The sequence below is a fragment of the Oncorhynchus clarkii genome, chromosome 10, assembly GCF_045791955.1.
Source record: "Oncorhynchus clarkii lewisi isolate Uvic-CL-2024 chromosome 10, UVic_Ocla_1.0, whole genome shotgun sequence".
NCBI classification, from domain to species: Eukaryota; Metazoa; Chordata; class Actinopteri; order Salmoniformes; family Salmonidae; genus Oncorhynchus; species Oncorhynchus clarkii.
The window spans coordinates 71016642-71032771 of record NC_092156.1 but is presented as its reverse complement, the minus strand read 5'-3'; the positions used below and the strand labels follow the sequence as shown (position 1 = coordinate 71032771).

The 16130-nt window shown below is 48.2% G+C and overlaps 1 protein-coding gene across 2 annotated transcripts in view; it reads right to left on the bottom strand.

The window, feature by feature from the left end:
* Positions 1 to 13002, bottom strand: part of LOC139419121 (protocadherin-18-like) — a 14804-nt gene extending 1802 nt beyond the window's left edge. The window contains exons 1-4 of one of the 2 annotated variants that reach the window (XM_071169065.1): positions 10030 to 13002; positions 9386 to 9474; positions 7633 to 7802; positions 1 to 42 (exon numbers count right to left, since the gene is read on the bottom strand). The exon at positions 1 to 42 is cut by the window's left edge and continues 1802 nt beyond it. In XM_071169065.1, the coding sequence (XP_071025166.1) occupies positions 1 to 42; positions 7633 to 7802; positions 9386 to 9474; positions 10030 to 12525 (2797 nt within the window). In that variant the 5' untranslated portion in view covers positions 12526 to 13002. The remainder of the gene's footprint in view (positions 43 to 7632; positions 7803 to 9385; positions 9475 to 10029) is intronic. The other variant, XM_071169064.1, reaches the window with a different exon arrangement.
* Between the last annotated feature and the right edge of the window lie 3128 nt (positions 13003 to 16130).

Genomic DNA, 16130 nt, shown 5'->3' with positions numbered 1-16130 from the left:
AATGGCCCAACACACGACACTCCTCAGTGCATAGGCGCATAGCTAGGGAGAGAGAAGGGAGAGGGTTAATGTTGTGTTTGGTACAGGTTCCTAGCTAGGGAGAGAGAAGGGAGAGGGTTAATGTTGTGTTTGGTACACAGGTTCCTAGCTAGGGAGAGAGAAGGGAGAGGGTTAATGTTGTGTTTGGTACACAGGTTCATAGCTAGGGAGAGAGAAGGGAGTGGAGGGAGAGGGTTAATGTTGTGTTTGGTACACAGGTTCCTAGCTAGGGAGAGAGAAGGGAGAGGGATAATGTTGTGTTTGGTACAGGTTCCTAGCTAGGGAGAGAGAAGGGAGAGGGTTAATGTTGTGTTTGGTACACAGGTTCCTAGCTAGGGAGAGAGAAGGGAGAGGGTTAATGTTGTGTTTGGTACACAGGTTCATAGCTAGGGAGAGAGAAGGGAGTGGAGGGAGAGGGTTAACGTTGTGTTTGGTACACAGGTTCATAGCTAGGGAGAGAGAAGGGAGAGGGTTAATGTTGTGTTTGGTACACAGGTTCATAGCTAGGGAGAGAGAAGGGAGTGGAGGGAGAGGGTTAATGTTGTGTTTGGTACACAGGTTCATAGCTAGGGAGAGAGAAGGGAGTGGAGGGAGAGGGTTAACGTTGTGTTTGGTACACAGGTTCATAGCTAGGGAGAAAGAAGGGAGTGGAGGGAGAGGGTTAATGTTGTGTTTGGTACACAGGTTCCTAGCTAGGGAGAGAGAAGGGAGTGGAGGGAGAGGGCTAACGTTGTGTTTGGTACACAGGTTCATAGCTAGGGAGAGAGAAAGGAGTGGAGGGAGAGGGTTAATGTTGTGTTTGGTACACAGGTTCATAGCTAGGGAGAGAGAAAGGAGTGGAGGGAGAGGGTTAATGTTGTGTTTGGTACACAGGTTCCTAGCTAGGGAGAGAGAAGGGAGAGGGTTAATGTTGTGTTTGGTACACAGGTTCCTAGCTAGGGAGAGAGAAGGGAGAGGGTTAACGTTGTGTTTGGTACACAGGTTCCTAGCTAGGGAGAGAGAAGGGAGAGGGTTAATGTTGTGTTTGGTACACAGGTTCATAGCTAGGGAGAGAGAAGGGAGAGGGTTAATGTTGTGTTTGGTACACAGGTTCATAGCTAGGGAGAGAGAAGGGAGTGGAGGGAGAGGGTTAATGTTGTGTTTGGTACACAGGTTCATAGCTAGGGAGAGAGAAAGGAGTGGAGGGAGAGGGTTAATGTTGTGTTTGGTACACAGGTTCCTAGCTAGGGAGAGAGAAGAATGAGAAGGGAGACATGAGAGACAGAGATTGGTGACAAATAACATGTTTGGTTTGACATTGATTAAAGGGTCTCGTGGCTCAGAAAAGGAGAGAGCAGAGAGGGGACACAGTGTCAAGGTGTATGATTGGCATTGATATGCAGTAGCCTACAGAACTGTTGTCTGTCAACACTACTCAGTACATACACTGCTAGGTGGAGATACAGTCTCAATGTTTTATCTGGTTTGACATTGAGGACACAGTCCCATAGCTATGGAATAGAGGACACAGTCCCATAGCTACGGGAGAGAGGACACAGTCCCATAGCTATGGAATAGAGGACACAGTCCCATAGCTATGGAATAGAGGACACAGTCCCATAGCTATGGGAGAGAGGACACAGTCCCATAGCTATGGAAGAGAGGACACAGTCCCATAGCTATGGAATAGAGGACACAGTCCCATAGCTACGGGAGAGAGGACACAGTCCCATAGCTATGGAAGAGAGGACACAGTCCCATAGCTACGGGAGAGAGGACACAGTCCCATAGCTATGGAAGAGAGGACACAGTCCCATAGCTATGGAATAGAGGACACAGTCCCATAGCTACGGGAGAGAGGACACAGTCCCATAGCTACGGGAGAGAGGACACAGTCCCATAGCTACGGGAGAGAGGACACAGTCCCATAGCTATGGAAGAGAGGACACAGTCCCATAGCTATGGAATAGAGGACACAGTCCCATAGCTACGGGAGAGAGGACACAGTCCCATAGCTATGGCATAGAGGACACAGTCCCATAGCTATGGAATAGAGGACACAGTCCCATAGCTATGGGAGAGAGGACACAGTCCCATAGCTATGGAATAGAGGACACAGTCCCATAGCTATGGAATAGAGGACACAGTCCCATAGCTATGGGAGAGAGGACACAGTCCCATAGCTATGGAAGAGAGGACACAGTCCCATAGCTACGGGAGAGAGGGCACAGTCCCATAGCTACGGGAGAGAGGACACCGTCCCAAAGCTACAGGAGAGAGGACACAGTCCCATAGCTATGGAAGAGAGGACACAGTCCCATAGCTATGGGAGAGAGGACACAGTCCCATAGCTATGGAAGAGAGGACACAGTCCCATAGCTATGGAATAGAGGACACAGTCCCATAGCTATGGGAGAGAGGACACAGTCCCATAGCTATGGAATAGAGGACACAGTCCCATAGCTATGGAAGAGAGGACACAGTCCCATAGCTATGGGAGAGAGGACACAGTCCCATAGCTATGGAATAGAGGACACAGTCCCATAGCTATGGGAGAGAGGACACAGTCCCATAGCTATGGGAGAGAGGACACAGTCCCATAGCTATGGAATAGAGGACACAGTCCCATAGCTATGGGAGAGAGGACACAGTCCCATAGCTATGGAAGAGAGGACACAGTCCCATAGCTTCGGGAGAGAGGACACAGTCCCATAGCTACGGGAGAGAGGACACCGTCCCAAAGCTACAGGAGAGAGGACACAGTCCCATAGCTACGGGAGAGAGGACACAGTCCCATTGCTACGGGAGAGAGGACACTGTCCCAAAGCTATGGGAGAGAGGACACAGTCCCATAGCTATGGGAGAGAGGACACAGTCCCATAGCTATGGAATAGAGGACACAGTCCCATAGCTATGGGAGAGAGGACACAGTCCCATAGCTATGGGAGAGAGGACACAGTCCCATAGCTATGGGAGAGAGGACACAGTCCCATAGCTACGGGAGAGAGGACACAGTCCCATAGCTATGGGAGAGAGGACACAGTCCCATAGCTACGGGAGAGAGGACACAGTCCCATAGCTACGGGAGAGAGGACACAGTCCCATAGCTATGGGAGAGAGGACACAGTCCCATAGCTATGGGAGAGAGGACACAGTCCCATAGCTACGGGAGAGAGGACACCGTCCCAAAGCTACGGGAGAGAGGAGACCAGGAGCACTGATACAAATGGATAGTTGTTAAACTGATGCCTGTCTAATCACTCTGTTACCTGTCTAACCCTGTACCTCTCTGTCTAGTCCTGTACCTCTCGGTCTAGTGCAGTACCTCTCTGTCTAGTCCTGTACCTCTCTGTCTATTCCTGTACCTCTCTGTCTAGTCCTATACCTCTCTGTCTAGTCCTGTACCTCTCGGTCTAGTGCAGTACCTCTCTGTCTAGTCCTGTACCTCTCTGTCTATTCCTATACCTCTCTGTCTAGTCCTGTACCTCTCTGTCTAATCCTGTACCTCTCGGTCTAGTGCAGTACCTCTCTGTCTAGTCCTGTACCTCTCTGTCTATTCCTATACCTCTCTGTCTAGTCCTGTACCTCTCTGTCTAATCCTGTACCTCTCGGTCTAGTGCAGTACCTCTCTGTCTAATCCTGTACCTCTCTGTCTAATCACTCTGTTACCTGTCTAACCCTGTACCTCTCTGTCTAGTCCTGTACCTCTCGGTCTAGTGCAGTACCTCTCTGTCTAGTCCTGTACCTCTCTGTCTAGTCCTATACCTCTCTGTCTAGTCCTGTACCTCTCTGTCTAGTCCTGTATCTCTCTGTCTAGTCCTTTACCTCTCGGTCTAGTGCAGTACCTCTCTGTCTAGTCCTGTACCTCACTGTCTATTCCTATACCTCTCTGTCTAGTCCTGTACCTCTCTGTCTAATCCTGTACCTCTCTGTCTAATCACTCTGTTACCTGTCTAACCCTGTACCTCTCTGTCTAGTCCTGTACCTCTCGGTCTAGTGCAGTACCTCTCTGTCTAGTCCTGTACCTCTCTGTCTAGTCCTATACCTCTCTGTCTAGTCCTGTACCTCTCTGTCTAGTCCTGTATCTCTCTGTCTAGTCCTTTACCTCTCGGTCTAGTGCAGTACCTCTCTGTCTAGTCCTGTACCTCTCTGTCTATTCCTATACCTCTCTGTCTAGTCCTGTACCTCTCTGTCTAATCCTGTACCTCTCGGTCTAGTGCAGTACCTCTCTGTCTATTCCTGTACCTCTCGGTCTAGTCCTGTACCTCTCTGTCTAGTCCTGTACCTCTCGGTCTAGTGCAGTACCTCTCTGTCTATTCCTGTACCTCTCTGTCTAGTCCTGTACCTCTCTGTCTAGTCCTGTACCTCTCTGTCTAACCCTGCACCTCTCTGTCTAACCCTGTACCTCTCTGTCTAACCCTGTATCTCTCTGTCTAACCCTGTACCTCTCTGTCTAACCCTGTACCTCTCTGTCTAGTCCTGTACCTCTCTGTCTTGTCCTGTACCTCTCTGTATAACCCTGTACCTCTCTGTCTAACCCTGTACCTCTCTGTCTAGTCCTGTACCTGTCTGTCTAGTCCTGTACCTCTCGGTCTAGTGCAGTACCTCACTGTCTAACCCTGTACCTCTCTGTCTAACCCTGTACCTCTCTGTCTAACCTTGTACCTCACTGTCTAACCCTGTACCTCTCTGTCTAACCCTGTACCTCTATGTCTAACCCTGTACCTCCCTGTCTAACCCCGTACCTCTCGGTCTAGTGCAGTACCTCTCTGTCTAGTCCTGTACTTCTCTGTCTAACCCTGTACCTCTCTGTCTAGTCCTGTACCTCTCTGTCTAACCTTGTACCTCTCTGTCTAACCCTGTAACTCTCTGTCTAGTCCTGTACCTCTCTGTCTAACCCTGTACCTCTCTGTCTAACCCTGTACCTCTCTGTCTAACCCTGTACCTCTCTGTCTAGTCCTGTACCTCTCTGTCTAACCTTGTACCTCTCTGTCTAACCCTGTAACTCTCTGTCTAGTCCTGTACCTCTCTGTCTAACCCTGTACCTCTCTGTCTAACCCTGTACCTCTCTGTCTAACCCTGTACCTCTCTGTCTAACCCTGTACCTCTCTGTCTAATCCTGTACCTCTCTGTCTAACCCTGTACCTCTCTGTCTAACCCTGTACCTCTCTGTCTAACCCTGTACCTCTCTGTCTAACCCTGTACCTCTCTGTCTAACCCTGTGCCTCTCTGTCTAACCCTGTACCTCTCTGTCTAACCCTGTACCTCTCTGTCTAACCCTGTACCTCTGTTGCCTGTCTAACACTTTCCTTCATGTCACTCTCTGTAAACTCTAGACATCTGAACCATTTTTGTGAGAAAGATAGATGTTGTTTTGGTATCAGAAAGGTCAACCGATTTTTACTGGGATGGGTGACGAAGTAAACAAATTAAATCACTCCATTCAATCAGGCTCAAAAACAGTTAATCCCCCCTCTTTCAATCCCTCCCTCCCTAGATCCATCCTTCTCTGCTCCTTCCCTCCCTCCCTCCATCTCCTTTCCCTCCCTCACTCCCTCCATCTCCCCTCCCTCCCTCCTTCCCAAGATCCATCCTTCTCTGCTCCTTCCCTCCCTCACTCCCTCCATCTCCCCTCCCCTCCCTCCTTCCCTAGATCCATCCTTCTCTGCTCCTTCCTTCCCTCCCTCCCTCCATCTCCTTTCCCTCCCTCACTCCCTCCATCTACCCTCCCTCCCTCCTTCCCTAGCTCCATCCTTCTCTGCTCCTTCCCTCCCTCCCTCCAACTAATTTCCCTCCCTCCCTCCCTCCATCTCCCCTCCCTCCCTCCCCTCCCTCCCTCCTTCCCTAGCTCCATCCTTCTCCCCGCCCCCCCTCACTCCCACCATCTCCTCTCCTCTCGCTCCCTCACTCCCTCCATCTCCCCTCCCTCCCTCCTTCCCTAGCTCCATCCTTCTCCTCGCCCCCCCTCACTCCCACCATCTCCTCTCCTCTCCCTCCCTCACTCCATCCATCTCCCATCCCCCCTCCTTCCCTAGCTCAATCCTTCTCCCCTCCCCTCCCCTCCCCTCCCCTCCCTCCCTCCCTCCCTCCCTCCCTCCCTCCCTCCCTCCCTCCCTCCCTCCCTCCCTCCCTCCCTAGCCTTCTTCCCTCCATCTCTCTTCCTCTTCCATCTAGCCTTCTTCCTGCTTCCTTCCCTCTTCCATCTCTCCTGCTTCCTTCCCTCTTCCATCTCTCCTTCTTCCCTCCCTCCTCCATCTCTCCTGCTTCCCTCCCTCCTCCATCTCTCCTTATTGCCTCCCTCCTCCATCTCTCCTTCTTCCCTCCCTCCTCCATCTCTCCTTCTTCCCTTCCTCCTTCATCTCTCCATAAAGAGAAGAATAACAGACAGAGGAGAAGAGACAGAAGAGAGAGAAGAGGAGAGACTGTGGCTCTCAGGGGGGAGAACAACATCATTTTAAAAGCAATTACTGTGAATTCTCCTCAGCACAGACATGAAAGGGCCGGCCTGTCACTCAAACAGCCAACACAGACACACGCGTATATGTGATTAGGTTGGTATTGCCTCTTACACACACACACACACACACACACACACACACACGCACACACACACACCCACCCACCCACCCGACACAGTGACAGACAGAGAGAGTCACAGTGTAAATCGGGGAGGCGTTTACCGACACGACTCTATCTGAGGGCCAGATATCAGGAGGGTGGTAATGGAGGAACACGTCTGCCTGATAAAACCCCTGGAAATTAAAGGCTGTGGAGAAGAATACAGCTGAAGCACAGTTGTGCTACTGGGTGAATGGGCTGTTATATAATAGTGAATGTGTCCCAAATCACACCCTATTCCCTATATAGCGCACCACTTTTGAGTACACTACATAGGGAAAGTAGTGCACTATTAAGAAAATAGGGTGTTATTTGGGAGTCCAGGCCATACAATGTGGTGTTAAAAATCATCTTTTGACTATTCAGGTGAGACGTGTATTGTTGAAGCCAGCATGGGGAAGATTGGAAAACGTGGTGAGCAGCTGTCCACGGTGCTGAACTGAATAGATGATTTATTAAAGTGTTGGGGAGAACCTGGTGTGAGCAGCCTAGTGTGATGTGTGTGACGGTGGGTGTCACTGGGTCGTGTTATATATCTAGTGAAAACGGGACTGTCGTACTGCAGCGGGTGATGTCACCTGGCTTGGTTTTTATATTCTGTGACATCACTGCCCTGCACCCAAAGACTTTTACACAAAGAGTGTAAAGCTGGTTTATCCTGCCTCTACCAAGATGGCTGTCTCATGTCTCTATGTAACTGACCTGGGCACTATAGTCTATCCTGCCTCTACCAAGATGGCTGTCTCATGTCTCTATGTAACTGACCTGGGCACTATAGTCTATCCTGCCTCTACCAAGATGGCTGTCTCATGTCTCTATGTAACTGACCTGGGCACTATAGTCTATCCTGCCTCTACCAAGATGGCTGTCTCATGTCTCTATGTAACTGACCTGGGTGTAGTCTGTGGTGTATGTCCTGGTGGTAGAGCTCAGAGAAGCACTATAGTCTATCCTGCCTCTACCAAGATGGCTGTCTCATGTCTCTATGTAACTGACCTGGGTGTAGTCTGTGGAGTATGTCCAGGTGGTAGAGCTCAGAGAAGCCATCCCCCAGCAGACGGTCGATGGGGGACTCTCGTCCCATATCATAGTCGCTGTCCCCCGCATCGCTGTCCCCACGACCACTGTCCTTCAAGCTGAACTTGTCCATGTCCTGCAATGCATACCTAGAGAGAGAGAGAGAGAGAGAGAGAGAGAGAGAGAGAGAGAGAGAGAGAGAGAGAGAGAGAGAGAGAGAGAGAGAGAAAGAGACAGAGGGAGACAGAGAGAGAGAGAGAGAGAGAGAGAGAGAGAGAGAGAGAGAGAGAGAAAGAGACAGAGGGAGACAGAGAGAGACAGAGAGAGACAGAGAGTTGAAAATACAATTGAGTCAATGAAAATGTATGTAATTGGTGTTTCTTAGTGGTAGAAGCTGCTGTACCATTGATTAATGCTCACCATAAGGGTAGACAGAACTACAAAACAAACATTTTACAACACTACAGTTGAAACAGACATGTGATCCACAAACTTTTGGATTGAATGATATTGATATGATTCAAACTCAAAACATGATAAACAAAAGAGCCATCGTAGAAAAAGGGACAAACTAATATAGATCCATACTGTCATTACATATGTTTTTATTGATGCTACTAATGCTACTCGTTGTATTGATGCTACTAATGCTACTCGTTGTATTGATACTACTAATGCTACTCATTGTATTGATGCTACTAATGCTACTCATTGTATTGATCCTACTAATGCTACTCATTGTATTGATGCTACTAATGCTACTCATTGTATTGATGCTACTAATGCTACTCATTGTATTGATGCTACTAATGCTACTCGTTGTATTGATGCTACTAATGCTACTCGTTGTATTGATGCTACTAATGCTACTCGTTGTATTGATGCTACTAATGCTACTTGTTGTATTGATGCTACTAATGCTACTCATTGTATTGATGCTACTAATGCTACTCGTTGTATTGATGCTACTAATGCTACTCGTTGTATTGATGCTACTAATGCTACTCATTGTATTGATCCTACTAATGCTACTAATTGTATTGATCCTACTAATGCTACTAATTGTATTGATGCTACTAATGCTACTCATTGTATTGATCCTACTAATGCTACTAATTGTATTGATCCTACTAATGCTACTAATTGTATTGATGCTACTAATGCTACTAATTGTATTGATCCTACTAATGCTACTAATTGTATTGATGCTACTAATGCTACTCATTGTATTGATGCTACTAATGCTACTCATTGTATTGATCCTACTAATGCTACTCGTTGTATTGATGCTACTAATGCTACTCGTTGTATTGATGCTACTAATGCTACTAATTGTATTGATGCTACTAATGCAACTAATTGTATTGATGCTACTAATGCTACTCATTGTATTGATGCTACTAATGCTACTCGTTGTATTGATGCTACTAATGCTACTAATTGTATTGATGCTACTAATGCAACTAATTGTATTGATCCTACTAATGCTACTCGTTGTATTGATGCTACTAATGCTACTCGTTGTATTGATGCTACTAATGCTACTCGTTGTATTGATGCTACTAATGCAACTAATTGTATTGATGCTACTAATGCTACTCGTTGTATTGATGCTACTAATGCTACTCATTGTATTGATGCTACTAATGAAAAGCACGGTGGACACAAGGGAATTTGACAAGTCAAAAGAGCAAAACGTTACAATGTTTTGGGGGGGGGATGCTTTGTTTACCTGTAGCTTCTGGAGTATTTGTTGCCACGGAAACAGGGTCTAGGCTGGTACTGGCCCTGATGGAGCATGGACAGAAGCTGTGAGACTTGCTATATCCAAAATAAACAAATAAGAACAACAGAAAAAAGGAGGATGAATAACAGAACGGATGGAAACAGACGACAGGGAAAAAAGACGACAACAATGAGGAACAAAACAAGATGGATGCCACACAGTGATTCTGATGGTGGTGACACACTGAGGAGGGTGAGGAGACAAATATGATGATTCCAAAATGGATGACAGAAAGTGGATGAGAGAAATAACAATGGGGTGGTGGGTGGGTGACGGGGCTAAATCAATATGGATAGGAGAGAACAACGATCACATAATGGCTTGAGGGTGAAGACACAAAGACAAACCGGATCCATGATTACATCTGGAATCAGTTCTACTAGTTTTAAATGGACAGTCATTTCACTATGGATTTACTGACACTCAGGAACTGTTTACCAAGAGGCTAGGATTTATGACAGATTATTCTAGAATGGTTGAGGGGAGTGTAGGTGTGTGTGTGTGTGTGTGTGTGTGTGTGTGTGTGTGTGTGTGTGTGTGTGTGTGTGTGTGGGAGAGAGAGATGAATTGTGTGTTCTGTAGTATCTCACCTCGACGGGTGGCGTAGCGTGGGCCAACTCCAGGGCGAAGCTCTCCGGGATATGATTGGACGATATCGTCACCAGGCTATTCAGTGACTGGTGGCTGTGGTGGCTCTGCCGGCTTCCCATTGGCGCCCGGTCCATGGGGGGCGTGGCCGAGGGTGAGCGGTGGTGCGCTCTGATTGGTAAAGTCCCATTCACCGTGGGAACAAGTGTGATGTCACCCTTGTGGATCTGCCGCGACGGTTTCTTCGGGTGATGCTGGTGGTTGGTCTCTGCCACCCTGCAGTTGTACGAGTTCCTGCTATCCTTCTTTTCTCGGTTGCAGCGGGCAGCGAACATGACCATGATGACCAGGAGCATAGTGCAGATGGCCCCCAGGGACATGATGATGATGAGGGAGGCGTCGAGCGGCGTCTCCCCCTGGTCCAGCACCTGCACGTGGCCCTCCATGTTCTCATAGAGGGTGATTTTCAGGACGGCCTTGGTGGTCTGTTGCAAGGAACCGTGGTCACTGACTAGGACGGTGAGCTCCGCAAACTCGTGGGGAAACATATCGAGGCTAACGTTGGCGCTGATCTCGCACGTTCTAGGATCCATAGAGAAGAAGCCTTCCTCGTTGCCGGCAGTGATCGAACATGTGAGTTCTGCGTTGACGCCGGTGTCTCGGTCGGTCGCCCTGACGACCGTAACCAGGCTACCGGCCTCGGTGTACTTGGAGACGGGGACGTCGGCCGTGAGGTTCCAGAGCTGCGGAACCACGATGACCGGCGGGTTGTCGTTTTCGTCCAGGATTGTCAGGACGACGGTGGCGTTGCTCAGCAACGAGGGTTCCCCGGCGTCCTTGGCCTGGACTACGAAGGATATCCGGCTGACGTCCTCGCGGTCGAACGTGCGGAGGGCGTAAACAGCGCCGTTGGACGGGTCTATGGTGACAAAGGTGGAGATAGAGCTCCCGTGAACGGTGTTCTCCACCAGGAAGTAGCTCACCTGGCTGTTGGCGTCCAGGTCGGGGTCGGTTGCCAATAGCGACGTGAGGTAGGCCCCAGGGGCATTGTTCTCTGATCTGAATACCTCATAGCGTCCCTTCTGGAAGCGTGGAGCGTTGTCGTTTTCATCCAGCACGTGCACGGTGAAGTGCTTGATGGTCGAGAGGCTGGGCGTGCCGCGGTCCTCGGCGATGACCGTCAAGCTGAACTCTGACCTCTTCTCCCGATCCAGCGAGACGTTAGTGAGGATCATGTAGTTGTTCTCGTACGTCTTCTGTAGTTTAAAACTCCCCTGGCCATGGAGTTTACACACAACCTCTCCGTTCAGACCAGAATCTAGGTCCTCCACTCTTACTAAGGCCACGAAGGAATCCAATGGAGCGGCCTCGGAGATATAGGCCGCGTCCTCCTTGCCTCTGTCCCCTTGGGACATCAGATTGATGCTGATGTCTGGTTTGTTGTCGTTTACGTCCACTACCTTGATGAAGATCTTGCAGTGTGCTGGCATGGAGTTGGGGCCCATATCCTGGGCTTGGACATCGATGTCATATGATGTCGCGCTTTCAAAGTCCACGCGCTTCATGAGCGTCAGGTGGCCGTTATCCGAGTTGATCTTGAACGTTTCCACGATTTTCGGGGACACGTGACTGCTAAAGGAGTAGACGATTTTGGCGTTGGTTCCGTCGTCTGCATCAGTCGCATTCAGGTCAATAAGAAGAGATCCAACAGGTGAATTCTCCAATAGATGAATCACATATGAAGACTGTTCGAAAATAGGACTGTTGTCGTTTGAATCTGCCACGCTAATTCTGAGGAGAGTAGAACCGGATTTAGGGGGAACGCCCTTATCGGAGGCCGTCAGCTGAAGTTCATAACCTGGCTGCATCTCCCTGTCGAGCTCCCTTAGCACCACCAACTCCGAGTACTTAGCCCCGTCCGTTCTGCTCTGAATGTCAATCTTGAAGTAGTTGTTGGGCTCGAGGGAGTAAGTATCGAGGGAGTTCTCCCCGACGTCGGGGTCACTCGCGCTGTCCAGGGGAATGCGCGCCCCAACTGCCGCGCTCTCGGAGATCTCGATGGGGATTACGGCGCGGGCGAACTGGGGCGCGTTATCATTAATGTCCAACACTTGCACCTCGACGTGGAAGAGCTGCAAGTGTTCTGTTGGAAGAGTCAGAACGTCGAATTCAATGGAACAGTTGAGGTTCTTCTCGCAGAGCTTCTCTCGGTCTATTTTGGAACGGATGCTGATCTCTCCGTCCTGCTCGCGCACGGATAGGAAAGACGTGCTCCCTCTCTGCATGGCTCGGAAGCGCAAAGACACAGAACTTGGGAGTTTGACCAAAACATCAGCCACGTCTTCTTTAAGCCGTGCAATAACAGTCCCCACCTTCTGTTCCTCGTAAACTTGATATTTTAATGTTTTACCTTTGACGTTTTGCGTGGCCAGTGCCATAACGGCGAGAAAGATCCATATTCGGATATAAAATACGCAGATTATTTTTCCAGGTTCCATCTTTAAAGTAATCCCTTTGGGTGATTCTGAAAGTAGTTCCAAAATAGCTCCTTTACGCAGACAGTACTAATTCCGTTATTGTAGCCTAATGAACTTAACGAATCCACTGCGCCCCGACGACAGTCATTAGGCTAATCGCAGCGCATTCTCCAAAGGCTAGATATCCCCATTTAAACACGTTTGAGCATTAAAAAAAGCAGGTTGCGTTCCGCAGTCATTTCTACTAGAAAACACAACGTCCAAACTGAGAGTGAGTTATCCCTTCCACGCATACAAATCTGTTGCGCGAGTCTCAGAGTAGACTCCTATAGAGCACCGCTTAAATCTGTGCTTCTCTCTATGTGCGGTGCCGTGCTCTCTCTCTCTCGCTCTCTCTTCGTCTGATGGCTCCCCCAAAATAGCCCGCCTCAATCTAACCAGCCCCACAACGGACCAGCGGCCCCTTTCTCTTCTCCCCAGCAAGACAAAATGCTTCCTAAATAAAATGCTAACCCGGTGACCACTCAAAACAGAGGGGAGGAGAGAGGGGGAGAAAGAGGGAGGGGAGGAGAGAAGGGGGAGAAAGAGGGAGGGGAGGAGAGAAGGGGGAGAAAGAGGGAGGGGAGGAGAGAAGGGGGAGAAAGAGGGAGGGGAGGAGAGAAGGGGGAGAAAGAGGGAGGGGAGGAGAGATCGAGACGGGGCAAACTCCACCCTCTCGGGTTCTTCATCCACTTTCTTTCTTCACTTTCACCCCTGAGAAGAGGAGAAAGAGAGAGAGAGAGAGAAAGAGAGAGAGAGAGAGAGAGAGAGAGAGAGAGAGAGAGAGAGAGAGAGAGAGCATGCCTCAACAATAGGGAAGGGTAAAATAACTAAAGAGGAACTTTCATTGGTGACGTTTGCCCGGTTATATTTTTTGGTAGTCGCCGTTAGAAGACGCCGGGTTTCTTTATGAGTGTAGTAGTCTCTCGTTTTGGGTCTATTGCAGCAGACAGACTGGAGACATGGCTGGGATAATGTAGGATATACATTATTCCTCCTAACGTATTGTTTAGAATTGTGTTAGATACAGAGAGACTGGAGACAGGGATAGGCTATAAATGTGGAGGCTACATTCTTATTTATATCGCTTCGAATTATGTGCGTTGGCCTAACTAGCAAATGGAGAATTATCTTCACCAGTCTCACCAATTAGTTATTATAGCAACTGGCATATAGGCTATACCCAAATTAGACACACACACACACACACAGAGAGGGGGAGAGAGAGAGAGAGAGAGACTGCTAACTTGCGTGGACACTGCATACATTAATTTCCTCCCTGGTCGTTTTATTCAGTGTCAGTTGAGTCTCCTTCCCTCCTCCTCTCTCTCTCTCTCTTGGATGTTTTTGAGCAAAGTGTTCACATGCGCCTCTTCTAATCTGTGGCGGGTTGTGGTAGAGAGTAAGCCGGCTAAATCAGTGTGGAGAATTGTGGTGAAAAGGAGCCGGGTACTAATGAATGGGTTTAGGACTTGGTCATGCCGCGGTACATCTCTGTCCCGTGCATAATACTGTTTAACATTCTTCAACTTCACAGACACACACACACACACACACACACACACACACACACACACACACACACACACACACACACACACACACACACACACACACACACACACACACACACACACACACACACACACACACACAAACAGTATCCCATTCTCTGTCAGTCATCAAACATGTACATCCATGCATGCAAAATATTTTAAAAACAAGACGAACATGCGCAACTGGGACTGCGCAAACCCACGACCATCTGGCACGGTCTGGCTGACACCCCAACCCCAGTCATTGCACCCGACCAAACACGCCTCTAAGGCCGTGCGTACTGAATGGCAGCCTACATAGTGCACTACTTTTACCCAGAGCCATGTGGCAGCGGTTAAAAGTAGTGCACTATAAAGAGAGTAGGGTGCTATTCAGGACACGGTCCCAACTCACTCCCCTCCATCCATGCATTCAGATAACCGAGTGAAATTAGCCTGTCACCGTATGACTCCGAGACAGACAACAACAACTGGCCTTTTAAAAAAAATGTTTTATGCGTTTTAATCTTTAAGCTAATTATTTAGGCTAACCGTGCACATCATGTTTGGGAACGTATCCTACATCTTTTAGCCTATATTGTAAGATTACGCAAGCATATGTTGACGTGGCCGTTTTAAATCTCTGCATCTCTTTCACGCAGTCATCTCAACGCACACAATACATACGGGCACTTATCCAAACTCGTCTGTTTAACAGTAGAGACCTACAAGCTCTCACGTTCTCACGTCAGAACTTCAACTTCCATCCATGGTTCTGAAACATCAGCATCTCGAAGTTGTTCCTAAAACATGGGATCATCTGTGGATTTGCCCGTGTTAACCATGTATGGAATATCTCACCTACTGATGATGAATGGAGTCTGATGATTGGGTAAACAGTGATGCAACTTTATGCATGGCCTACGTGGTTCCATGTAAGACAAGAGTCCACCAGGCGGACAAGAATGAAAAGCAACAAATATATGAATAACGTATGTCCCGCTTCCTCCCAATTATTGTCAACGTGATATACGGCGGATAAACATTCACTGACAGTCATGAATATCAACGTTTTAGTAGGTCAGTTGGTTTAAGTTTGGTGGACGTTCTATTTGATCCCAACGCATCTGCAAACCTTCTATAGTGTTCCGTGAATTTGCATAAGGAGTTATCGGATTCCCAAAACGTGCACTGACATCGACAGAAGGTGCACATTTTACCCCCTCTCAATCTTCAATAGGCGCAAAAACGTTTCTCTTAATCTTAATTATTCTATTCATAGCTATGACTGTGTTTTCAAAACGTTCCCTTTGAATTGCTTATTCTCTCTTCCATTGCACATTTTGCCGACCAAGTCTCTGTCTCGTAGACTATTTAACCAGTGCTGATACCGGACCGGTGCTTTCCACAGAGCCCGAGCGCCCACAAAGACGGTAATGCAATTATACCTCGCGCGCCAGGGTGCTAATCACATTTTCGGGAACAAAAGAAGCGAAAGTCCTCCCGAGTTCATGGAAAGAGGAGAATAAAAAGAGAAAAGAATCTGAAGAAAGAGAGAGGGAATGTTTTAAACTCCGGGTGAGAAATAAAACAATAGCTGTCGCCATGAAGAAACGGGTTGCAAGCTATAATTCATGCTAAAGCTGAAGTGGGTTTAATACGTTTAGGCGCGCTACCTCATCAAAATAATCACATCTCTTTTTTTATCATTTAAGTGGCGAATTAAGTATTAATGGAAAAATAGAAGCAATGTAGTAACGAAAAGTTAAGAAGGTGATTCCTACAATGTATGTGAAGTCAGATGTTTTCTGGTGTGGCAAATGTGTTTCTATAATCAGTCAGACAATAGACTAATCTAGAAGGGAAAGGCCCGTCGAGGGTGTAGAACGCATAACCAATGGTATAGAAGGATAATCATTGGTAGTCAATGAACCGATGAAGTGACAATCCGGTGACTATTTCTCATGTAATCATGGGGAGTCCAACAAAAGACCTGTGGTGTAGTTATCTCGTAGCCATAAAGTCGTAGGGCGAATTCAACTCCTGTCATTG